A 27,370-nucleotide genomic window follows, 5' to 3' on the forward strand; every position below is an offset into this window, starting at 1 on the left:
CGCCATCCTTAATTAACGATGTAACCGAAATAAAGGCTATAAAAATAAATCATTGCTCTGCTGTATAAAATGTCACCTGTTCTACACCAACAGTCGTTTTTTTATTCGATTCATTAGCTCGAGCGATTAAAATACACCTGGATTTTTAAAGAGTCAATGGATTGTTGTAGTTACTGATCAAATTAATAGATAAATCTATTTAATGCATTACCACCAGGTAGGAAAGATCCTATCAAGACCTTAAAAACTGAACCTTTAAAACCAATTAAACTGGTATGTGAGATATTGTACGTTTGTATATTTTCCCGACCTCTTTAAATTTATATCAAATTTGTATAATCAGAAGTGGTATAGATCATTTTGATTTAAAAATACGTAAATGTACTTTAAGTTTTGACGGTAATTTCTTCTAGACTGAACGTTTTCCTATTTTAAAGATCATTGAAACGACTATTATAGATTACTATTCCCAGTAAAACAGATACAGCTAAAGCAAATGCAACTAAGTTGATTAGGTTCTACGACTTAATCAACGAAATAACTTTTAATAAATTCATAGTGAATATGAATGCAGTGGAGATAGAATGGAAAGCGAAGAATGATGACAGATTTAAGCCTTCCAAAATCGATCATCAGCACACTTCTGGGACTGCTCACTTTTAAAGCAGTCGTAGTAGGATTATTTAAAATTGTATAGGTAGGGACAGGAATGTGCTTGATGAAGGTGAACACTGATACATCGCAAGGTTCCCTAAACCTGCTAAGCGGGTCGTCAGCCTCAAATATCGTATCCGGATCCTCTCCCTTCCACACGATGAATTTGACACCCGCTCTATGAATGCAGGAAATGCAGAGAGGTTACGCTTCTACTTTGATAATGACTTCGCGACAAGCACATAGAGACACGGTATGTTCTGCATACACAGCGGTACAAACTTATGATTTAAATATACGTAATCACTAGAAATTTTACAGCGTGAATAGTAAGAAGTTAAATCTTAAAATAAAAATAAATACATGTAAAATATATAGGGCAGTGCAATAAAGACTACATACCAATAGAATCGATTGTGACGAATGAGGTTGTATACGAGAACAACTCTAAATATCAACGCTGGCAATACCGCGCCTAATGGGAGAAAGGTTTGATATTGCCATACCTTGTGATTGTCTATTGGTTCAATTACGGGTGCGGTTAATATCGGGGTAACCGAACTAAACACATCAGATATAGTTTCGTAAAATTGTGCAAAATTTGTTTTGTTTTTTTTTTCTGCATTACGATGAAATTGTGTGATTTTAGTTTCCAAATAATTACTACTGCAGATTTAGAATCACGTATTATTTATATTTCTGACTCCATTCTTTATTTCTTGATTATTCTTAAAGTTCATATTCATTTACATCTTGAGTGTTCATGTTCCTTCACGATTATTTATATATTTCAGTCCAACATCTGACAATTTATGGCTTATGAGACGAAACTGAAGTACAGAGCCTAATACTTTAATTCATTTCTTAAGATATATCTTCCATAAAAACTAAAATTAATAATATTTAGTAGCTAATAATAAGTTATCAAATTACGAAAGCACTTGCGTGTCAAAGATGTCGCTAATGTATTCAAACCATTGAAGTGCTTTATTATTAACAGCGGGCATTATAAATGGAGAGCTTAGGCTTAGGATGAAATGTCTGCTAATGAAGATTAATAACTCAGCTCGTAGTTCCCTTAAAAAGTTCATGTTACATAATAAGTCTATTAGGAAAGGTCGTAAAAAGTTTAATGGCGGCAGGACCAAGGTAGTCAGGGTTAATACTAATGTTCTTAAAACAGTTAGTATTTTGAAACAGCACGTTATTTTGGTTGCTTTATTTACTAGTAGTATTAGAGATAAGAATGCTATTATTTAAGTAAAACTTGGAATGACCCCCAAATATTACTTATCCTGTTCAATAGCACATGGTCTAACTAATCAGCAGTCCTGCTCATATGAAATCATCAAAAAATTACTTGGTCGTGAATAGTCAATACACAAACAGTAATCCTAACGGTATTAGATCTATGACAGAAAGAAAAAAATTAGCCAGCGATGGACAATGTACATTTATTTTTATACTTAAAAATACAATAACTTAGATGCCTATACAAAAAAAATCGTAGATATAGTCAACAAATCGTTCATCGTCACCATTTCAACCACAATTCGTCCACTACTAGGTATAGCTACCCTATAGATTTTCAATAGGACCAGTTAAAAGCCGCCTGCATCCAACGTCAAATCTTTCATCTGATTGTGAATTTATATGCCTACTGCATCAAGCGGCACGACCACGATTCATAAATTTAATTTTCTCTTTAAAATGATCCAATACAATATATAAAACATTGTATTAAAATCTTTTAAAGTCGTTCGTAAATTCCAAATATACTAGATACAGATACACAAGCAAGAACCTGTTTACAAGCCAACTTTAACTTAATTAGGGCAATAAAAAATATTGTAAACGAAATGTCAATACATCCCTGCGGTTAGGACCGGTGTGTTCAAGTTCGAACAAAAAATTGCCCGTTGGCCGTAGTAAAACGTTCGACGAAGTAATAGTCTCATACGCCAACGTTCCAACATCAATTGAAGACTGCAAATTACAATTAAATGCGGGTCACACATAGGTAACCGTCAATTTGCGATACTACGCTCCCGGCTGCCGCATCTAAGTAATACTTAAGCTAAAGCTGCGGGCACACTTGTTAAAAAATCTCTTCTTATTTCTACTCGCGACTTCTGAATTCAAAATATATATTTCGCTAAACTTAGAAATTTTTATATAAACACAAAATCAATTTAAAATTCATTATGGACAAAATTAGTGTATTACAAAGATCGCCCTGACGACCGGCCTAATTCAGCTCGCATCTAGCTACCGCGGCCTATGTCGTGGGTCCACCAAATGGTGGGCCTAGCCACGCCGCGTCTATCAGTTTGTAGTTTTCAATTGAGAACCTTTTGACCCCAACCAAAGTCGGTTGCACGAGCGATGTACCCCCTGCCATTTGAGACGATCAATTCTTCGAGCTACGTCAGTAACTCAGGATCTCCTCATATCTGATTTGATCTCACAGCAAAGCTCCGACCACAGCCCTAAAACTCGCATAGAACACAAAAAATCAACAGTTACAAATGATATTCAAAACATTTGCTGTAAACACAGCAAAGGTACAGATATTTACAGTATTTGATTACGGTATAATGTGTAACTTGGATAGCATTACATGATTATAGCTTTATAAATGCATTCATTTTGTACGTGTTAATAATTAGCATACCAAATTGATACTCAGATGCTTGCGTGTTGTTAAGTGTAATTTGAATAGTAAGCTCCAAGCTTTCGTGTATCGAATTATTATTAGGTAGATAATACACGGCCTTACAACGAAATAATTGAGTTGTTTATATATTATTAGATAATGTATGTAAAAAGTATCAATTATAGTTCGAGATTGTTGAACATTGGAACTGCGCTTATTATCGATATTTTTTTCCAGACTTAATAGCGCATTATTTCATAAAATTCATTTCTGATAATTTCTAATGTGCATTTTAAATTTTTTTTTGGCTTAGTGTTGTTGTTGTAAGAGTAATATTTTTAATAAAAGCATCTTCAGCCCCCCCTAGCGGATGCAATTTCGTAAAATACATTCTAAGTTGATTTCTACTCGATGAACGAAATATTTCTTCTAAATTAGAAGTCTGTAAAAATTTTGTTTCCATCACGATGACTTAGTATTTATTTTTAAAAAATATATAATGTAAAAGTCGTGAATCTGTTTGACTAAGCTTGCGTTTTCATGTCTTTGCAGTATTTCAGAATTACTTTCAATCATGTTAAATCTGTGAGATGCAATTACACTAAATTTCACGTTGACAAGCGTAAGGTTTGCGCCAAGATTCGGTCACGAAACACCATAATGTTGTTAATAAATTTCTTTCAACCATTGCACGTGCTTACAAATAGATTTTACTTTGGAATTCACTCGTTACCTTAGTGAAAATAAACATCATTGTTTTATACATGGAATGTTCGTTTTTACATTTACTTGTTAGTAGTTATGTTACGTAAATTCTACTATTTATTCTTTTCTACATTTGATTTTACTTTAAATATTATTATTTACTTATTTACTAGCTGCAAGTATATACTTCGTACTCCTTTAGTTTCGGGTAGATTTCAGCGCTGTTATCCTTGTGAGCCTGTAACAACTTTGTAGCTCACAGAGTTCGCAGATTGGAGAATCGCGAGCTAAAATTTAAATTGCTTTCACTACTAATTCTGCTCGGTCTCATGCGTTTCTTTGGTGTTATGCGACGCTCCTGAGTGATTTGGGTACACTATTCCTTCATCCTTCCTGGGGGTTTTAGCAGTCCTCGTTCCGTGGCTGATGCCGTCTTATGGCTGATTCTGTAGCTCTCGGTGTTGAAGTTTCCTTTTACTTAGATTACTTCCTTATGGAGACCCTCTTGCATGGGCGTATCTATTCTGTATAATGAATCGTTTTTGATTTTGGCGGCGCTCGATCTCTTTTCGGCGACGGCACCTTGAGTTAATAGACTATGTTAAAAATACGAGTTACAGACTGAGATATTCATCGAATTAAGATCTTAATTATAAACAAGGATTACCAGCAAGTCAAAAATTGTAATATGTTTTCTTACATTCTAGAGCTTCATGGTTGACAATATTTGTGTTTGATGGCATTCTAACATGTATTGTATTTGACAGCTGGGGACAAATATGAAGAAAGAAGTGTTGCTTTTACTATTTTTTCGCTTGTGTTTTATTTTTTCTATATAAAAACATTCCTCGTGTCTTAAGGAAAATATATAAAAACAATTGTTGAATTTGTCAAGATGTTCGAAAGGCTCTTAGCAACAAAGCACACAGTCATCCAATTTTATTTATATAAGATGAACATTTGAAAGCACTCGAAGTGTTGTTTTGAATTACAATTGATAGTTGAACTCATCAAGTGACACTTTATAATGACACTTAACAATAACATTCACTCTTCGTATTATTTGCCTGGACATAGTATTGATGCGTTTGTTTGTGTAATGTCATAAGTGGTCAGTGATATGTGACTAATGTTATGAATACGTATTCTTAATAGCACGGACTTGTGACTAACTAATGTAGTTTACATTTGCCCCATTTATGTTAAATGATATTGACCAGTTCGATTACCATATGTAGTAGATTATCAAGGTGAACAGTTTTATGACAGAATTCCTTAAATATCTCTTCCGCAAACATAGATGATTTATTATTAATTGCTTATGACTTGTACCAGGTGGTATTGAAATCGAAAACAGTCTATGACTCTTAACCTCAAACAATTGTTAGCTTCATATTCATCAACATCATATCAGCCGATATACGCCTAATGAGATTAAGTTTTCCTTTAAAGTTATAGCTAATTGTTTATTCCCTTCATATTTTTTATAAGTTGTCAAGTTAAAAAAACGCATTATTTTTCGTTAATTCACACTCTGGAAATTTCGGATGAATATCAACTTACCTAACGAGTTTAAACAAACGTGGAGTACATATTTTATTATTAAATACATATAATAATATATTAAGCACGATGGTTAATCTAATATTAATTAATTTAGATGTATAAGCGTAATTTACTATAAAATAAATATTTAATTAAACTTAGAGCTAAAGTTTTATTTATTTATAAAGAGCAAATACACTTTGTGCAACGGCGAACTTATAGCTATTCTCTACCAGTCAACCTAGAGTGGTGCAGTTATACCAAATATTCCAGTGTCCGTTTGTTAAAAATATAATAAAAACACAAAAGTAATATATAATAGACATAAAATTCATGTTCGTAAAAATATAATCATTACGCTTTTTGAGCGTTAATATCACACTCACGCATTTATGTTGGTGATATATAATTATTTTTATAACTTGCAAATTGCAAGTAATTAAAAATTTATCTAGCACATTTAATATATTGACAATGCTATTCATTAATACATATGTTTAAAAATTAATTATAATTGTAAAGTGTCATTTTGTCTTTTAAATTTGTGATTTTAAAATTGTCCTAAATTTTTTATAATTTTTGTCAAGTTTTGTTATAGATTCTTCTGTTTTATCATAGCCCAATTATTCTTTGATTCTCAAGTCTCGGCTACCATTTCCACCCAGGTTTTACTGTTTTCTGAAAGTTTACATGGTATTGCATATTGTGTAACTGCATCGGTTCAGGAAGTGTACTACCTCTTAACCTTTCATATTCTACCTCTATTGATTCGTCCTTAAATTAATGAAGGAGGTTTTAATCAAAGAAAGCGAGGTTATGTAAGGTAAATATTCGCCTTACATTCTATTTCAAATAAATCTCTAGTATTAATTACAGTGTTCATGTTTTAATAATAAATTATCCGTTACACAATCAAAGTTAATTTTAATCCAGCGAAGTTTACAATTATTCATTTTCACGAACCTCCGGCAGCGGTGTTTATTGTTTAACAACAAACTTACCGAAACTGGGTCTAAGCAGACTTCGCTGCTCGAACTTCCCAGTTTGTTTGCTTTGAGTCTCGATGCCGATTAAGTTTCAACGTACTATATTACAGGATATTGTAAGCTGCTATCTAATTGAGCTTGTATTCAGCTTTACTTACGCTTGAGGTTAAAATTATTAACCTATTTTGCGAAGTACTCTAACATGCAAACTGTGCTTTAAATCAAATAATGCATTTACAAATCTCAAACGACTATACTCACTTTTTTACTATCGATCTTATAAGCCAGAGGTAACCAAGCCCTTTGATATTGTTGGCTACTTTTTAAATATAAAATTTTTTCGCGCGACGCAATTAAATACGTACACAAGAAGGTATTATTTTCTTACAATAATGTGTTTCACACATTTATTTTACATCTGATAATACTTTATAATTTTTGCAGACATTGTTTAGTTAATACTGATAGATGTTTGGTTTTCAAAAATTTTGAAGTGTATTAAAATGATTAACACAATTACGTGTTTTAAAATTTTAAAATTTTAAAATTATTTAGTGTATAATCGAAGCTAAAAATAATAATCCTTTAAAAAGCCGCAGCTTGGCTTCCTTTATTATGGACAGTAAACGAGTATGTATGTTTAAACAACTTCTAGTCTAAACTTCAACACGCAACTATTATTTACATGCGATACATTTTGTTCACCGGACTGTGGCAGTACAGTGGTAGAGAACTGAGACTTGCAATCATAGGTCGCGGGTCCAATTCCCGAGATACAATCTTATTAAATTAATTTTACAGGATTTATAAGCAGTGACATAAATAAGTTCCTAAAGGAAAGGCAGCGGCGTCCTCTGCGTACCATAACACCAAACTGCGATCGCCAACCCGCGTGTCAAGCATGGCGATTATAGTAATCCCCTCATAGATTTCTTTTGGGGGAGGCCTATTCCTTGCAGTGGACAATGAACTGAAACGATGATAAAGAAATTTTATTATATTCTTTATCTGCAAAACTATTACTCTACAAACACATACATCGCTTATCAAAATTCATTAACGTTATTATTTCACTAATAACTATGAAACGAGACAAAGTATAGTATGTTTGTATATATATTAATTAGTATGTAATTTCAACAAACATTTTAACGATAATCAAAAAGTTTAGTATTGTAATATACATAACCTACCTGTTGACTTTAAATCATCTTGAAATATCAAAGTATTTACAATATGATGGAAAATTAGTTGTAAAAGCTTTTTGCTAATAGATGAACATCGTTCACCCCCTTTATAGCTTTTACATCTATTACTTATCAACCTGTATGTGGGCGATTTTCATTTATATGCTGACTCATTACGATATTTCTTGAACCATAAGACATAGAGACTTAATCTTCAGTTGAAATAATTCTTACGCTGTGTGGTAGGCAACTAATTTTATGGATTTACGCATTTGAGGTTAAACTTGAAACATACATGTTTGAAGAAAATGCACATTATGAAACTACTATTTCTCTTCTACTTTATTTTTGTTGAAATGGATACCATGGATTTTATAAAATTAAACCAACAAAAATCTGAGCAGATCACGCGTAGCAAACGGGGGCTAGCTAGTATATGTATAAAATGTACTAAACGTCTAAATAATTAATTAGTTTTGCATAATTTTACTTATTAAAAAAATTGAGTTCAAAAACGATATTCACCTGAATAAAAAAGTCTTTATTACGCTTTTTAATTTCTTCCCTAGAGAGGGTGCTTTTGAACGCTAAAATTCGTTCCCCGGTCGGCATATAGATATGAGGGGATGTTACACAAGGGCTTCCTCTAAAATACCACTAGAGATTTTCCTCCAACGGCTGCGTGCTCCTATCCCGGCTCTTTGTAGCGATTCACACGTTCGCCCAGACACTTAAAAAAACCTTTTGTAGACCGTCAAGTGCGGTGTCATCTAGCCCGTGTACAACATACTTATACGCAGACAGTTGCTGCGCTTGCCATTGTCTTGTCACCTTAGCGACGCAGAAATCACTTGCTTTTGATATCTGTTTTGTGTAAGAATAATTTAAATCTGTAATTTAATAATTTAAAATTATTATAATCATTTTTGACTTATGCGAGAGAATAAATATTGACTGATATGAAAAAATATTAAATATACCTTTAAATTCATTTGAAACATAAAAAATGTAAGCATGCTAGCGCATTTTTTGTTAGAAAATCCTGTAGGGTTGCGAGACAGATTTTCTTGTCGGGCGATGTTTGTATGAAGTTCTGTTTAAATTTATATATACGGAATATGCAATTACAGAAAAGACGCAGAAAAAGTTCCTAAATTTTCTTCCTTCGTTCCATTAATGTCCAGTTTCAATTTATATAAGTAAATATACATCGAATGTATTGTAATAATTTCAAACAAATCATAATATAAATACAGCATTTGTTTTGTTTTCACATGAACAAATAACTCAAACAATAAAGCGTTGTTTAACAATGAGTCCGCATTTATTTTAAACAAAAATATCGGCATGACTCTCAAACTATTTGTAATATAAAATAAAACATCTTTTCATCTACTTTGGTTTCCAATCGAGTTTTAGATGCATAAGTGCACCTAAAACCAAACTCGGTTGTCACTGCGAGATTTCGTGGTCGTGTCACCGTAAACCAGACCAACTTTTATAATCGACGTATTTAAAAATAGCCTAGAATAAGTACGATATGTGAACATCTAACACGCCAGCCGAAGGTTCTGAGAGGCACTCGAAACTACGAATCGTGAATAAAATGAAGCGCGATATAATTAGTCAAAAATTTGTTTAATTTCACGCGTAATGTTGAAATCCTAGAAGTAATAATTCCTGACACTTTGTAATATACACCAACATACATAGGTAGTTTCTAGTCGGATGCAAATTGTAATCGATTCTAGAACTAGGTTACGCGATATAGTGACGTATGGGATATAACATCAGTAGTTACGTGACTCCCGAACCGAGATAAATTCAGATTTGTCCAGGACAAATCTAGGCCGAAAGTTATCTATTTCTTTTATTTTTGTCAAAGCTTTTTCAAACTACTCATGGTTTAATATGGGCTTTTTATATTTTCGCTTTCCAGTCATGACACCCACTGCAAGGCATAGGCGTTGCCCAAAGATATGTATAGGATATACCATAATAGCCACGCTTGGCAGGCGAGTTGGTAATCGCAGGGTGATATTATGGTATGCAAAACACACTGTTTCGAATCCTCTGGAAACTTGTTTAAGACAAATGTGTACTATATAAGATCCCGGTAATCGAACCTGCGACTTAAGATCGCAAGTCTTCAGTTCTCAACCGCTGGGCATGTCTAAATAACATAGATCACAGTGTTCATTTAGCAGCATTTAAATAGCACAAAATACACATTCCTTTTTACAATCCTTGTAACAAGTGGTCATCTAATTAAAGTTAATTAAATTCAAGAAGTGTTTTTTTTATCAAATATTAACAATAATTTACTGAAAATTTATTAATGAATAAAAATAATTAATTGTAACTAGATATTAAGAATTAGCTATAAAATGCATTTATGGATTAAATAGTTTGACAAAGCGGATATACAATAAAATTATCTAAAATAGACAAAGACATTGTATATGACAATGATTAAAATCAATACTATAATTTACAGTAACAGTAAATAATTTCAATAATCCGTGACGATTTTTTTTTTGGGTTAAAAAATATTTATAAAATTAATATTGTCTGTAATTCGTAAAACAACCGCATAATGGACAGTCGTAAATTAAAAAAAAAACTTTGGCGGCACTTCGTGATTTAAGTTACTGGTCTGCCGCCATTCTTTTTATCTCAGAACGGGATGTCAACGCCAAGTGCACGATAAAATGAAACCACGCGAGATGCATTGCAATCGCCCGTTTCTAAGGATAATACGATTTGGTCACTTTAAAATTTCCCACGCCATGATTAAGTCACTCGTCACATGAACTTCGAACGAAAAATGTTTGCATGTACGTTCGCCCTCTCAGACATGTGCGTCATCTTCCTGTTAATTAAAACGCACGCACACTTGTGAATATACACTAACACACACGTGAGCAAACATTGTCCGCTACAATATTAAAAAGATAATAAAAGAATTTTTAACGTTAGATTAGGCTAAGTATGTATTCAGATACTTTGTTTAATTTAATTTTAATATTCAAAAAATTCTTTTTTTCGGTTAACTTAGCACATGTTTCGGTTGCCTGTCATTAAAATTGCAATTAGTCATGTATTTTTTTACGTAATTAAAATAAAATGTCATGTCTGTTTAACACACTTTCAAGGAAAATAGACAAAGTAATATACCGTCCTCACATAATTATATTGGGTTCTTATCTATAATAAACCCAGACTAATGGTCCGTATTTAAATATTTACATTCGTTACTGTTTATCTTTGCGACTTTGTTGACGCCGTACAACACTATCAAATTTATTTGCAGAGTGTAGCAAATAGGTAGAATTCACAATTTTGTGATTGTTAGCGCTTACCATATGTCGTCGTAGCTTGCAAGCTGTCTTTAGCTTTTTGTTATGATTATGACCTAAGGATGGTCAGTCATCGTTGAAGTCTGTAGGCGCGTCGCATCCGGCTCTAATGAATAATATAAAAACATACGACTTGTCATTCCTGTAAAGTGCCACAAGTATTTTACAACAGCTTGAATTAAAATTTAAAATGTTATTCTTTATTTTCTTTTACATTAAGTCATAGATTTGTAAAAATAATAATATTCATAAATTTATAATAAGACCTTGAATAAACGGCTGACAAAATACATGACAACCTAACGACTAAAACAAGTTTATTAATAACGTTCTTTAATGGACGTTGTAATAATTACAATGTGCTTCGTGAAACATGTGTACTACCGAATAATATACAGGGTGATTGGATAAATGTCTTAAAGCTTTAAAGTGGTATGTATGTGTAATCCGTTAGCCAGCAAAAACTTTTAAAACTTTCATATTTCCAACCACCTTTCATTTACTATTTATATTGGAATGCAATACACGTATAATTTCTGGTAGTATCGAATTTTCAGGAACTGAAAATAAGTAAAAATTAATATTATAAATATTAATCCAAATTTAAAAAAAAAAAAAACTCTTTTTATACTATATTGTCATTACTTTGTACATTATTTCTGAAGCCCATGATGTTTGGATAGGATCTTCTAAACATTTAAATGACAGCAAATGTATATGTAATTCAATAAATAACTGTAAAAGCAATAAAACAAAAACAACAACCAATGAACCTGTTCTGTACACTTGACTACCCGCTATTCGTCCACCTTCTGTTTCCATGCTATGGTTGTATGTTAGAAATTTGGTTGAGTAATAGGACCGCCCATTACTTACTTATGTTATTATAACTCTGATTTTATTTTTGATGCGGATACTTTAAAAAATAACTTCAGATTGAATACTGTTCATTTACGACAATTAAATTTAAATCGTAATGTGTTTTGTAAAAAATTATATATCAGTCGTTTTTTTATTTCTGAAGCCGTGTCCGTTTTTAAATACTTTTACAGATTCGATGACAAGTTCTTTCCATACTATCCTAATCTCTGCCTTTCGCAGTGTAGTAGTATTAGAAAGTTCTGTTTTAAATTTCAGTCATATGCTGTTAGAATAATTTGTTTAACAATTTATTTATTATATCACGTAAACGTTTCAAACACATAGAATATAGCAATACTCAAAAAACCAGTTTCAAGTCTTCAACCTAAGGCACTGCAAATAACGAGCGCAAAATCACTGCACCGTAATACGCAAGCCACATATTCTTCATATTTAATAGTCGTCTCACCATAATCGCATAGTGTATATAAGGCCTAATTGCACAGTAAAAAGAGGCAAAGAATTTACGACGAGTTATTTGTCAGTCTTTCACCTGCTAACATTTTTATGTTTTTATCCGCATGTTTCTGTCTGATAATTATTGATTACTATACCGACATCAAGCCAAGCTATAATCCCTACGTATATGGTGTTAGGCTCTAGGTGTAAAAGTTTAAAAGGGTGAATCATTTACTGCCAATGAATGAATGGTGCAATCTATCCAAACATCAACGGTTTTTAAAATAATAAATAACGTAATGGTAGATAGTAGGAAAAATCATTTTCAAAATTCGGATTATTACTATGTTTAAATAATTATTTATTGTTTACGATTTAACCCTGCTGACTGTACTGTGAGAAGTAAGCGGCGTGTCGCATTCCAATAAAAAAGGATCATAAGTCAGAGTGATCACTTTATATAGTGTGATTGGATGGAGAAGTACAAGCTTTAAAGCTTTTTGCTGACAAATGAGATGCATTAAAGCTGTTACACCTATAAACAATCACCAAGTGTGTTTAAAGTTGTTTGCAATGTAAATAACTAAAAAAAAATTCTTTTAGAATCAACGCTATCAAACCATAAGGCTTTCATTGTTTTTTTTTTTGTATAAATTATTACTTTATCATTAAAACAAGTTTATGTACTCAACTTTAATCTATTATGAATTATAGTTTGAAAAAAATTTCCTTTTTATCTCATTTCAACTTAAATTTTTAAAAATATATAAACAATGTAGGTTAACATGGCACCACAAAAACTCTTCTTTGGTATGATTTACAGCAAAAATTCATTGATAAAGTAGTTAAAAGAAGTATGTTTAACTTCAGATATAAAAGTATTTGATTGCCTTTTTTTATAACATGCCCTAAAGTTATATTTCAAAGACCGCTCAACGTTCAAAGTTTCAAGTCTTTGTACGTTTATTAAAAGAGAATTTTTTTTCGAAATTATCCTTATGTAATACAGTAAAAATAATTTCATAACATTTTTCATTATAATTTATTATGCTATATTATACATAATTTCATTTAATTTAATTTATTTAATAACATTTAATTTATTTATAAAAATTATGACAATTACAATATATCACGACCAAACAACCAAAATTTTTACAAATTATTAAGTAACCCTATTGAAGTTGCAAACACTTTAATATTCCGTATCTATTTTTATTAATTTCTGCAAGATGATAACAGATTATTATTTTATTGTAAAATGCATTCAATCTAAATTTATTTTTACCTTACAGTTATAAGATATCCTATTTAAATATCCTAAGTTGATAAATGTCCCCTTTAATAATTTAAAATTTTATATAGTAACTAAAAAAAAATATCGCCACTGGTACAAAATAACATAAATATTCACTGTATCAACTCTCTATTCTGATATCTAATATAAACTTAAATAAAATATTTATTTGTATGTGGGCCGCTTACGACGCAGTGCGCCTATCATCAAATTATTCCATTTGAACAGTCTGTCACATGAAATGAGTATTCAAGTGCAACCGATTTACTCCCGACATTTTCATTAACAGGACATCGAACGTACCGATTATAATAAAATTAATTACTTGATATAATCCAAACAGGATCCAGATGTTGGTAATAAGACTTTATTAATTCGTCGTAACGGACAGACAAATTATCCACGTTTCATGTCCACGATTTCACGTTTTTGTTCACTGTCTTTATTTTAGTTAATAATAACTTCCTTTTATTAACGTTTTTATTGATTAAAGGCCCATATTTTATTTATTGAAGTGATGATAATTTCTCGCTGCAATCTATTGACTCTCATAGCTGTAGATGGGATTTAGCAACCGCTCTCAGACTCAGACTTTATTATCATCGTCGTTTTAGCTGTAAGAGGTCCACTGTTGAAGAAGGGCCAGTCTCATATATTTCCAATGATACCGGCTAAAAGCAGTTTGGTATCCAGCGTTTTCCGAAGACTTTAACATTGCCATTTGCCAAACTTTTGAACAGACGTACCAAGCTATGCTTACCAGTCAGTGGTCTCGATTCCAGAATCTTAAGGCCATCACACGCTATATGACCTACCCACTGCAAGTTCAACTTGTCAATTTGCTGGGCTATGTCGGGTAGTTTCGTTTGCATACGAAGCTTCGTATTTCTGAATTAATTCCGTAGAGCAATCTCGAAATCTCTCGATGACCATTGAGCAACTGCAAACTTACTAATGTGACCTGAAGTAATGCTTAATAAAAAGAAATATTCAATTATAAGTCTTGCCTATCGTTATTGCTGAAAACGCAAAATATCGAGTAAATCATTAGACACGATTCGAGACATCGTCGTGTTTTAAAAAGAAGAGAAACGTTTATTTCTGCCAATACAGATAAATACAAATTGAAGTTTTATTCTGTGGGATAGGTTGACATATACATTATTTATTCTATAGTATTCGTTAGTGGCCTTTTTTCTGCAAAATCTATGTGAACGATATTTCTTTAAAACCTGTCTCACGGGGTCTGCACTGCGTAATCATTCAAAAAGCAATAAAGTTGCACGTGTTCGCATCTGTATTCTTTTTACATCTGGACGCCATTTGTTTTTGTCCTCTAAAATTTTACATTTTCACTTTTTAACTGCTTAAAAGTGTGAGATTTTACAAATGAGTTGGAACAATATACCATTTAATATTCAATTTTAACTGAAATAGTATGAAAAATTAATGTACGAAATTTGTACTTTTTTAATAATTTTACTTCGAATTCTCGAAACAAGAGACCCACCTGACCATGCTTGTGTTTAAATTTATTAAATATTCTGAGTTCTTCAATTTTTTTACTATAATAAAGCGAAATTCACGAATGTGAATAGTACAACTTTCTTATTAAGAATTTGTTTAATACGATAAGTTTGTATATTATTTTTATTTAGTATTATTTTTTTTTTCAATTACATTACCCTCATTATTTTTAGAGATGTTGTTAGTTAATAAAAATGTCATGATTTCCAAAATGCATTTGGTTAAATGTCATATGTAAAATGAAATGAACCAAAACAGCAATGCGGCGAAACAGTGGGTAACTATTAAATATTCACTACCGCGTTCAATTGCTGTTCCACGATCGCTGCTTGTTTACATGATAGATCGAGGACGCTGTTAAATTTCTAGCGATGACGTATATTTAAATCGCTTGAGTGTGCTGCTATGTATGCAAAACGTACCACGTCTTTGTGTGTTTGTGGCGAAGTCATTACCAAATTAGACGTAACATCTAGGCATTTCTTGGATTCACCGGTTGCCAGCTCCGTCGCATTGTAGGGAACCGAGAAAGTGCTTAGGCGACCTGTATAGCTGATTTAGCGAGGTATACTCGCAATATATCGGTGTTCACCTTCATCAATCAGACCCCTCTCCCTACCTAACCAAGTTTTAAATGATCCTACTAATGCCGATAAACAGCCCGTTATAGAGATTACCTCCCCGTTAGATGTTCGCTGTTAACATGCTTTGCCTTCCTTCAGCAGGTTATCGAAAGTTTTCGCTATTACACCTCTCGCTCTACTTTCACTATAAATTTACTATGAATATATTTCTAGCTATTTCATTCACTATTAATAGTATTTGTTCACCTTTGTTATGTGGGCTTAAGGTATATTTATATCCCAGGGAACCGGTAACTCTCTTAGTACACGTTTCAATGTCCTTTAAAATAAAAAAAAATCCGGTCTAGGAGACGTTGCTGTCATATCCTCAGGGATTCCACATTGTTTCTCATATGTTTTACAAGAAACCTAAATAAACCATGTTTTTGTTAATGAACCGTAGTTTGGGAAGAACCGCCTAGATTACCTCAAGAATCCGCCTCCACCGAGACAAGTCTTATAGCCTTTACTGTTGCTAGATTTTCTTCTATCACTTCTCTCAGCGTCGATGTGATAATAATATTAATTTTAAAAATTCTAACTATCCGACAATAGACCGGTTCGGCCCTCCCAACTATCATCGAATTGAAATGTCTTAGTTATTTAGAGTGACAGCCTATACCGTAGTCGCTCCTCGCGTGACATTTGCATCCAGTCACTTCATGTATCATCCGCCTCGACAACCTTCAACATTATCGGCCTCTTAATTTTTTTCAATATATAATAAAATGACCTGAGTTGAAGTTCTAAAGGAAGCCCAAGTGCTTAGTTAGTGTACAGAAGTCTATTGTTTCAGAGCTTTCAGCAATATGCTACCTCAAACCCGCTTGATAGTAATAAGTTGAGGTGCGAAAGAAGATCAAGATGTGATGAATGGTCTAAGGAGGTAGATAGATACTGAAAAAAATATTTAAACCAATATTGTAACGTCCCAGTCCCACACTAACACTAGGCAGGGGGAACGAGAGTAGTAAAAAAAATCCAGTGAAAGTGTCCATGCTAAACCCACATTTTTTTAATGAACGAAATAAAAACAATGTAGATTGGTGGATGACGCATCTTTTCGAATTCCAATCATATGATAAGCCGGTTTTTTGACTATATGTTAATCACGGTTTGCTAGCAGTGCTGTCATAATATTCAAACATCTCACAACCGATATTCAGATAATACATTCATCGAGTTAAGATAAGTAAACTCGCCTATGCTACGATTTCTTTTTCATGATCTATCATGGTAAAAATGTATATTACTTGTGACCTTGACCAACTTGTTATAAAGATTGAAACGATGAATAATTTTGTAGCCTTTCTCACCGACATTCGCGTACTTTCTCGGACGTGACTCGCATGTCCGTCTTACTCGCTAATGAAATAGCTACATTCATTGTTTAAATAACACCAAATTGTTAAATCAAACAGAACATATATCACGGTAGCATAGGCAAATAAGATGTTGCTTTAAATGTAACATGAGAATAATAAAGGAGCATTTTGGCTAGAACATAGTACATAAGCTTGTCTTTCTTATATTTTTAAATAGTGATTGTTACATGACCATGTCATTTCAATGTAATTTCATACGCATTTGACCTTTATAAGAAACTTATGAACTTCGTCATATATCGATAATTTCCGAATCCAAAGAAATACGTCATATATTTTAAAATTCTTAGAAATGCGTCATGCTTTCTGGTTTTCGCATAGTTTGTTTTACGTCATTGAGGATGTGGGCTAAAGATTTTTAATCTGAACTATTAAATTATTTTCATGTCCAAAATACGTATCGAATAGGTAAGAAATATACATTTTAAATTGAAATTGCTGTATTCAATAGAAACGAAATGAACGAGTGCTGTTAAAATAAACGATGTTTTTGTCAGGAGAAATTTAATTATATTGAAAGGTCTCCTCGATTTGTTACGTAGACATATATTTTAATTTGTGTTTTCGTACGATATCCAGTGACAAAGGATTCGCGAAACCTTGTCTGAAGCAATAAAAGGATGTTGTAATTGAAACACAACAATCATTGTGATACGGTATACGTCTGCCCTTTGTGTGCTCTTTACAAAATTAGGCTCAGCCGAAAAACAAACAATCTTTGATTGAAGCGGGTGCAACCGGTTATTGTAGCAATTTTAAGTAGGGGAGATTTAATTTGAAAAACCATTACATTAGAAACGCCGGGGGTCATAGAATGGTCAGTTAATTGACCTATAAATCATTGACACAACCATTATTATCCGCCTGTACCATTAAAAATCGTGTCACTATTTGACAAAAGATGGAGCGAGCGACATACTTTTGTCCGGACCTAATTGTGTAAGTCAAACTAGTTCTCTTAAAATATGCATTGTTGTTAATTTAATGTAGTTAATTTTATCTTTGAATGTTGAACGCCGGTCTCGTGCTGCTGAAGTGACGTTAATTAGCCCATTATTCAATACCGATATAATATTACGTGGCTTTAATTATTGATAGAAGGCAAGCTGGTATCGTCGAAACTAAAATATTAACTGATATCGAGTACGGTCGTTAAGACTGCGTTGAGTGAGATATAGGATCTCTTTTATAATGTATATTGCTTTAGTTAGTTGTATTGTGCACTGGTTGTTAAAACTGTATTGTTTTTTGTACTGTACTGTTTTATTGTCATTATAATTACACTCGATCGTTTCTTCAATTATGAAGGTCGTGTTTGTCTTGAAACGCTTTGACGGAAGCAGTGACAGACTCTTTCCATACTGTGTTACACTTTTCTCAGGGCAATAGTAATGAAGAGTCCAGATAATGATTTAACTTGACTAGACTAGTAGACAGGTGATCGCCTAGGTAGTCTTTTACTGTCTTTTTCCTTACAATTGGTATTTTGTCTGACTGTACGCTGGCGAGGTTGTCAAAATAACTTAATTAACATTGACTGATAATAATATTGAGGGGTTGAGGAGGCTGATGGTTTTTTGTTATTTTAATATGTATTTTAATCAATAAGTTATTTAAGAAAAAAATCTAGATTTTTTTGGTATGATCTAAGAAATAGACACGCCAGTGTTACAAAATTACAAAAATGAAATTCCATTTTCAATTTTGATTTTCCGGCTGTACCGAGGTTCTGGTGGGATATAATTCATCATTACTTAAAAAATAAAGAAATAAAACCTCTACAATATTACATTGGCATCACCTCTAATAATATTTATAACAAACGACTTAATTAAACGCTTTCAACTTTCTTATAAAAAATCTTATTAAGATGTATATCAAAAAAGAGTTAATAAAGTCGTATAAAATATAAGAGCATCACACCTGATTCAACAGCTACAACTTCTTCCATGTCTACAATCGTCGCAAAAACAAACAAAAAGGCTCACAATCAACGTAATCTTGTTATTCCACGTTGAGCATAACGAGTTCCATTGTCGGAGCAAGTCCATTACTGTCAGTGATATCATTTTAAAACCCTTAACGTTTCTTAATAAAAAGAAGATGCATTGATAAAGCGGTGGATTATGTTATCTAGACTGATGTGTTTATGCTTTTTTAAAAGATACTAAACACGGCTAAAAGTAGTAGTTTGTATGAAAGAAGGATTTAGTGTAGTTGTGGTTTGAAGTTTTTTGTTGACAACAATGTTATAAATTCTGTTACAACGAGATAATAAACCAAATTACATATAAGTTTGAAATTTTTGTTGTGATTAACAGTGTTCATTGATAAATATAAGTTTAAATATTTTACACTTTTTGGCAATTTACGTATAATAAAGTGTTCAAACATAAAAAAGCTTATCCAAAATCTAGTTTTGATATGAGTTTGTGCTTATATTATTCAAAATGTTATCGTTTTTAGTTTTGCGATTGCGCCATCTAGTGGAATAATTTTTAATTAGTACATATACACCTTCGTTTATTAGTTTTAACTTTTGCCACCAGGCGGCAGCACGTGGCGACAACGCCATGGTCCTCATCGACCACAGGGGGCGCTCGCGCGCAACACGAATTATTCGAGCTCCTTGAACGAGTTCAATGTTCCCGATTAGACGACCAGAGGGCAGTGTTACCACCTTATTTTTCTCAGGTAAGAAAGCTTAATTATTAAAGTACATCTACTTTAAATATATAAAATAGTAGAAGTCGTTAAATATAATTGCAGGTAATATTTACATATCGAAAAGAGTAGGTTAGTAATAATTAACTTAATGTTATATCAGCCTGAAGGTTTAGTAATATATCTAGTACACAAGATGTCACTAAAAGGAACTCGAACTTTATTTTTTAGTTTGTTGTAAAAAAATGACAACATTTATGTATTAGTACCTTTCAATACAGACAATTACCGATTACTTTGTGTTTAACTTACAAAAAGTGAAATTTTAGGTTTAGTATGGAAATCTTTTACTAATTATATATCTTCATTACTGTATCCACTGTTAAAATTATAACTTATGTGTAAGTAATAATTTGATGGGAAAATCTTAAAGCTTTAGAGACAGGCAGAAAGTATGTAATTGACCTTCTGTCGACTTCCGCAGCAGACCTTGACCGGCGATGCTTTGAAGTCAAGCCGAGCAACCGTCGCGAATGCGGTTGAAATTCACAAAGTATACTTCGCGGTGTATATAGGGGTCAATAGTCACTCGGTCGGTTCCCCGGTAAAAATAATCGGCGGAAGTAGTGCGATGGAAGACGTACCGGTGGGGTGGGAAGCGAAGCGTGACGAAGCGAAGAATTCGCCTGTCACGCCTTATACGGATTGTTTGTACGCACTGGCCTATAAATTGAACATCGTTATTAAAAAGAAACGGTGAGAAGAGAGTCATTATTTCCATATCTGTTTCATTATATGAAACAATTGAGATAATTGTTTTCATGTTACTGGTATTTGATTGATATCACAACCAAATCTGCCTTTATTTAAATTTTTAGTCGCAGAAAATTAATAACTGAAAAAACAATCGTTTCAAAATTATTATTAATGACGTCTGATTGATCAGAAACTATTGTATAATTGACATTACGGATGAAAAATCAATTCCTCGATTATAATTTCAAAATTCTTAGGAATTTTTTCTATTTCTATCAATGAATGATCAGAAGCAAAAACCAATTTTTAGTAATATCTTTGCCTCAACCTTTTCGAAATAAATATTATTATGCGTTGCCCCATACTGTATAAATAAAAAAAAACAACATTTATGTACAAATGACAATAACACTGCAAATAACTTCGTAGAAGATAGCGCACTTTGGGATTGATGTGTTCGTGTCCGGGCTATTGATTGGTAATAAGAAGTATTTTTATATTCTTTTGAAAAATACCCGCATAATTTCTTTCATCTTTTCATCCCATGCGATGAGACATTTATTAGCTGAACATGCGGTAGGCTCAATTTAACGCCAATGATATATATATCGTAACTTGAATAAAGATTTTTTAAATTTGATAAATTTAAATATGTACAACGTTACAAAGCAAGCGACATTAATTAGTTTAAATAAAAACGTACTATAGTTGAAAATGTTAAAGGCGAGGAATAACAGTTTTGACAGCACTATAACATAACAACTATTTCTGAAAGAAAAAATTAAGTTTAATTAATTACATGAATAAATAATTAGCACATATAGTTGTTCTGAGTCAAACAGAGCTATGAAAGTCAGAAAGGCTAACAGCGACCAACAACAGTCAGGTGTATGTATAAAGTTATAATAACTATGTTAGTTCATATATAATTTAAAGATTAGTTTGTTATTCTAGTCATTCTGATTTACTTCTAAGTTATTATAATTGTAACATATACTAGTATGGAGTCATACTAAAAATATTTTTACATATTTTACATTTTTGGTTATAATTTTCGAAATGAATTTGTTTTTGTTACGAAACATTTACGTAACGGTACACGGTAATTAAATGAAAAACTGTATAACAGCGGGCAGCTATAATTTCTCGTTCATAGCACTGAATTAACTGGTTAATTTAATGCAGTACAACATTAACACAAGCTTAACTCGTACTTCCTAAATAATCTAATTACTGACGAACCTGAATGTATGTTTTCTTGATTTTTTATGTCACTTCAAACAGTCTTCTTTCATTTATTCTCATTGTTATTACAGCGTAATTTTTTTGTCTTATTTCAAATCCTTTGGTTGCTTAAGTTATTTACGCTCAAAAATATATGAATATATTAATCTTTTTCTCAATGATAATAAATAAATAATAAAAAATTATAAGATTAATAAAAAACTCTTTGAAGGTATTCATAAATGTAGAAACGTACCTTAATTGTATGAATACGTCGAAAGATTTAAAGTTATTAATCACTCAACATTCATCAACTTGAGATTAAATGGCTGTCATCGCAAAGGTTTCGTCTGTGCGATTAGCAACATTGCATATTTATAAGGCAACGTTGGGTACATATTGCAAATTTTGTGTAAATTGTGCCTCCTAAAGTTTAATTGACGGAGATGAAGGCTCTGAAATAAAATCACAAAGGGGTAATGAAATAGTTTAAATGACTTTCTCATTGACCTAAATCAACTTGCTTGAATTTAGTAATGAAAAAGTGTTATTATGAACCTTATTACACTTAATGTGGGGGAGTTGATGCGATAATCAAGATTTTTGTCTTGCAGAGAAGACCTATGTGTGCAATTTGAGTCGTAAAGTGCCTTAAAAATATAATCTTGACTGTAACTTATCAATATGTGTAAAAAAATGTTTGTACGTCCATATAAATATTACCAGTTCTTCCAGAACACGTATATAACAGAATCTTAAATAAATTTTCAAAATCCAAGCCATGAATTCATCGCGTCGGTAAATCATTCTATGGATGACACTGAAACTGTAGTCCCGGATAATGTTCAGACATCTCTTACTGCGAGATTTCAAAAACTGTCAAAGAATTTTTGTATGTTGATTCTTCCACTGTAAATAATTACTTGGCACCCTTTGGTAATGATATAGATTTTATCATAGCAATTATGTAATTTTATTTTCTTTTAAATAATGTACAGTTCTGCTAAGTTACTTTCGGTTGTTCATTTCGAGTCTAAGACATTAGTCATCTGAGCAGGTGTTAGACTCGTCTTGATGTCGATGACAGATGAATAAGAATGGAAAAATAACTTTTAAAATAGAATTCATTTAAATGATTGCAATATGGTAACTCATCTACTTTAAAACTTAATTAGATACAATTACTGTAAACGATATTACGTGTCTTTTCTTACGTGATCATCAAACTTAATTTACTTATAAATATTGTTTATTCGATTTTATTGTTAACAATTATAATCTGTCGCCTTTTGTGAAGAAAACCGGCCTATTAAACGGTGTTGGTATAAGAAGCGATTAATTTAAGCTGTAATTTTTTTGCATTAAAAGTTCTTCTAGTTAACTGTTCTTTTGAAGATGATCGTTCTAGAAATATAACAGTAGGTTACTGTTATATTTTTATCTGTGTACAAAGTAAGATTTCTCAATTCACTAATGGAAATTCCGATCGTCTGCGGTTTTGTTGTACAGCATTTATTTATTCTCCGTTTTAAAATGTGTCGCGCGTCGGAAGCTGCATTAGTGCAACCCTTTTGTTTTGTGTAAAATATTTTTTCTCTGGAGTGGCAACAAAAATCTATGATAAAATTTAATTTATGTTCCAGTTATCATACAAAGTTATGACGCGAAGACATTAATTATATGTCCGTTCTAAAGCCTACGTTCAATTTTAGATGTGTTAAAGATCATCACGATGTCTAACAAAGTGGCAGTGGCGAAGTTTAAGTTAGGGAGTAAATGTTGTTTAAAAAGAATTAGTAGTGCTTTTAGATAGACGTCAGATTACTTATGATGATAATAAACGAAAGTATAAACAACGAATTGTTGTCGCGACAATTTTGTATATACTTATTACTTACTATACTTATTTTTATGTATTTAACAATATTTGTTCTCCATTTTTTACTTCGGTTTTATCGCACGGCATTATCATATTATTACAATATTAACGTTAAACCAAAAATATATTAAGTTTAAAAGAATGTAAAATAAGGTCAGCAAGATGTCGTTTAGTAATAGCCTCTCGAATAGTATTTCCAATACCGAGATTGCTCTCTTCTGATAAAAATCGACAAAAAATATAAAACGGGTTTAAGTTAATATCTATTTGTATTATAAGTTTTGTATGTTTAGGCGAAATAACCTTAAAAAAAACTTTTAACTTAACCTTAAAAAAGCTATTTTGGTTTTAAAATATTATTGTGATGGACATTTCACAAACACGTCTCATATATTCCAGCTTTTAATAATAAATTTTTTTCCGAATCATGAGTTTTAATAGTGTGACTGCCAGAGCCGAGTTTTCTAAAGCCCTAGTGCTAACTAAATAAAGAGGTTTAGGATAAACGGTGAAGTTGCAAATGCAAACCTCTCAATATACTTGAAAATATGAATACCGTTCCGGTACCGGTGGAAGTCTGGTGTAGAAGGCCTCACCGCAATATCTTTAGGGATTCGTTTTTGTTTCTCAAACTTGATTTTATATTTATTACGAAGTTTTTATTTGGTTTCAATCTACGATCATAATCGAAAATACACAGTGGTTTCAAATCGAAACCAGATGCAAAAGCTAGTCGTGTGTAAAAGTAAAAGCAAGGATGCGGCTTAACCGGCCTCGTTTGGTACTGTCAGTTGCTTCACCCGTTTACTGCGATTCACTTACAGGCTCCGCTTTAATAGGCTCGGCACTTTTATTGTTATCCGACTTGAAATGAAATTGCTTGCATCGATTAAATTTATCCTTTACTTTTGAAACCGCATATACCATGTGTTTCGTAAAAAAATTATAAAGTAAATGCCTGTTCAGAAGTAAATAAAATAAAGAGTTTTTGCTTATCCTTCTTTAAGTCAAGGGTGAATATGTTTATTACCTCGTTATGGGACCTTGTTATCTTGATCTAGATTTGCATACAGTCGATGACAAACGTAATTGTATATTACTCGTAAAAATAAATGATTAAAAGCAGTTCAAAAATTATTACAAAAAATAATATGAACCCCCATAAGGCTATGCCACAATAAATGATTACCTTTCTCTATTAAAAATATTGTTACTTCATCACCGTCATAATTTCCATAGAATGTCCACTGTTGTACATAGACCACGACCAAAGATTTCATATAGGAAAAGCTGAAATTGGTTTTTTCTTACTAAACTTTCATCAAATTATTTTTAAAGTATAGTGCCTCTAAATATTGTCCTATTTACAGCCATAATAAACATAAATATCCAAATTTTGAATTATTAAATTGGATTTAATTTTTAGAAGTGCTTTTACATATTTCAAATAGCATTTTAAAAGGACAGTACTGATAGAAATCTTTAAATCAGGCATGAGATTAATATGCTGCTTCTGATATAAAATTTTTAATGAAAAATTTCTCATGGCACTTGAACGAAAGTTAATTCATGTGTGATAAAACTGCTGTCTCTATTTTATTCCATTTTTAATAAAATTCCAGATACTGCAAGATATTTTATTCAAAATTCTGCTTGCGACAATAATGGATGCTTAGTTCTTGCGGATATTAGTTTCGATAGTATCTGAACGCCTTTTAAATTGTTTCTGCACTTTTTTTAGCATCCTGTACAGTTCTCAATGTCTGGTAACGTTTTCCAAGATAAATCGCTATAAATAAACCTGTGATAATTTTAACTGCGTACGTTAAAATGTGTACCTATAAAATATTACAACCGTAAATAAAATTTTATATCCCTATATCCTTAGTATTAATTCAATTTCGAATTTTTTTATTTAGTCTTAGCATTATTAAAAATTATATTATTTGTTACAAACTAACTCGATGTATGTTTTTCTTACTACATTATTATGAGAGTTTTTTTTATTAAATTAAGTTTAAATGTTTAAATTTTATTTATGGCCGTGGGTCTTGACTTCTATAACACTAGTTGACCACCTAACACCTAATTCATACAACTAGACAAATATTATATTAAAAAAATAATTAATGTAATATTTATCATCACTCTTATTATTTCAGCCTTAGAACGCCGACTGTTACGTTCATATAGGCCTCTTTCATCGATTTACAATAGGACCGATTTGAAGCGATCTGCATCCAGCGTCTTTCAAAAACCTTTACAACTTAGTCTGTAATGTTTCTGTAAAACACAAAGTATGTAAAATAATTGTTGTTAATTATTAAGTTCATTTTAACAATTATAAATTTTATCATCAAATTTTTCTTTAATAGTACCTTCACATATGGACCATTGCTAATAAAAACCAGTTTCACACGTTGTTAACATTTCGTAACAAGTAATCCATATGTGTGACATTGACTTACCCATTAAACGCGATAAATCGAGAACGAAATCTATTTGATAGCCAGTTAAGGCTTTTGTAACAAGGCTGTAACAAAGAACAGATATCGTTGTGGTCACAAAGAGATACGACCTTCAGATATCGGGGCTGGGTCAATGGGCGACGTGATTCGATAGTCCGTTTATTGTATGCCTTTGTGGTTTTAGCTCGTTGCGACTTAGATCTCATTGACTTAGTGCTTATTATACAATTTAATATTAGGCTCGTTAATATTATGCGAATTAACAAATCAATTGTACTTTAATGTTTATTTTTGTACATCATCTCAGATCTTCAATAAAGAGTAACAAAATAGATCATCTTTGGTATTTTATTATATTTCTTAAGTTTATATACTGTGGATAATTTCAGCTTTTAATATAACGCAATATCAACATGAATATTTATTTTAAAATTGCTGAATTTTTCTATAAAAATTATAGTTTTATCATTTAGTTCAGCCATCCAAACTAGGCGCGGGAAATGGGATACTGGCAGCTTAAGACTGGTCATCATGGCGATATTTGAGGGGAAGGCCTACGCCTTGCAGTGTGCATCTGTCAGCTGGTATGATGATACAAGTTAGCTCGGTGCATTCTATATCAGATTACTGTAATAATTATTTATGTGATTGAACAAAAAATCATGCATCTGAATCTATTACCAACGAAAGCATAAAATGTGATGAAATTGCAGCTAAAACTGCATAGAATCATTCACTGCGGGTCTATAAATTGGATTTTCCACTTAAAATTATCCTTTTGAAATTGTGAAAGGTTTTATCTGATTAAATGCAAATTGCCTCTGAAATGTAAGCGGTAGGCAAAAACCAACCGTTTTGCTTTCTGGTATATTTACATTTGAATTGAATTAAAACTTCGAAAAAAGATCTTTTGCAAAAAAAACATATTTTCTCTAATTGGATGTCTCTGGATATAAAAAGTAGGATCAGATGTGTAAAGAACGAAAATCAAGGTGTGTAGATCAGGAAAACTGTTACAGTTGATTTAGTTTTAAGCTTGGGTTGAAGATGTGCAACGTGTAACTGAATACCCTCTTACTAAAATTAATTTAGTGAATGAATTCCTAGTACCAATTTAAGTATCGTACAATAACTC

General features: G+C 31.9%; 1 protein-coding gene across 4 annotated transcripts in view; it reads left to right on the plus strand.

The window, feature by feature from the left end:
* Window positions 1-27,370, plus strand: part of RapGAP1 (Rap GTPase activating protein 1) — a 162,668-nt gene that overhangs the window by 31,200 nt on the left and 104,098 nt on the right. For 3 of the 4 annotated variants that reach the window (XM_068761507.1, XM_068761509.1, XM_068761510.1), the window contains one exon: window positions 19,794-19,938. In XM_068761507.1, the coding sequence (XP_068617608.1) occupies window positions 19,794-19,938 (145 nt within the window). Of the gene's footprint in view, window positions 1-19,793; window positions 19,939-27,370 lie in introns of those variants that run through there. The other variant, XM_068761511.1, reaches the window with a different exon arrangement.

The sequence above is a fragment of the Battus philenor genome, unplaced genomic scaffold (genome assembly GCF_028537555.1).
Source record: "Battus philenor isolate CCGP_79_NKW_IND1 unplaced genomic scaffold, ilBatPhil1.0.hap1 SCAF_15, whole genome shotgun sequence".
NCBI lineage: Eukaryota > Metazoa > Arthropoda > Insecta > Lepidoptera > Papilionidae > Battus > Battus philenor.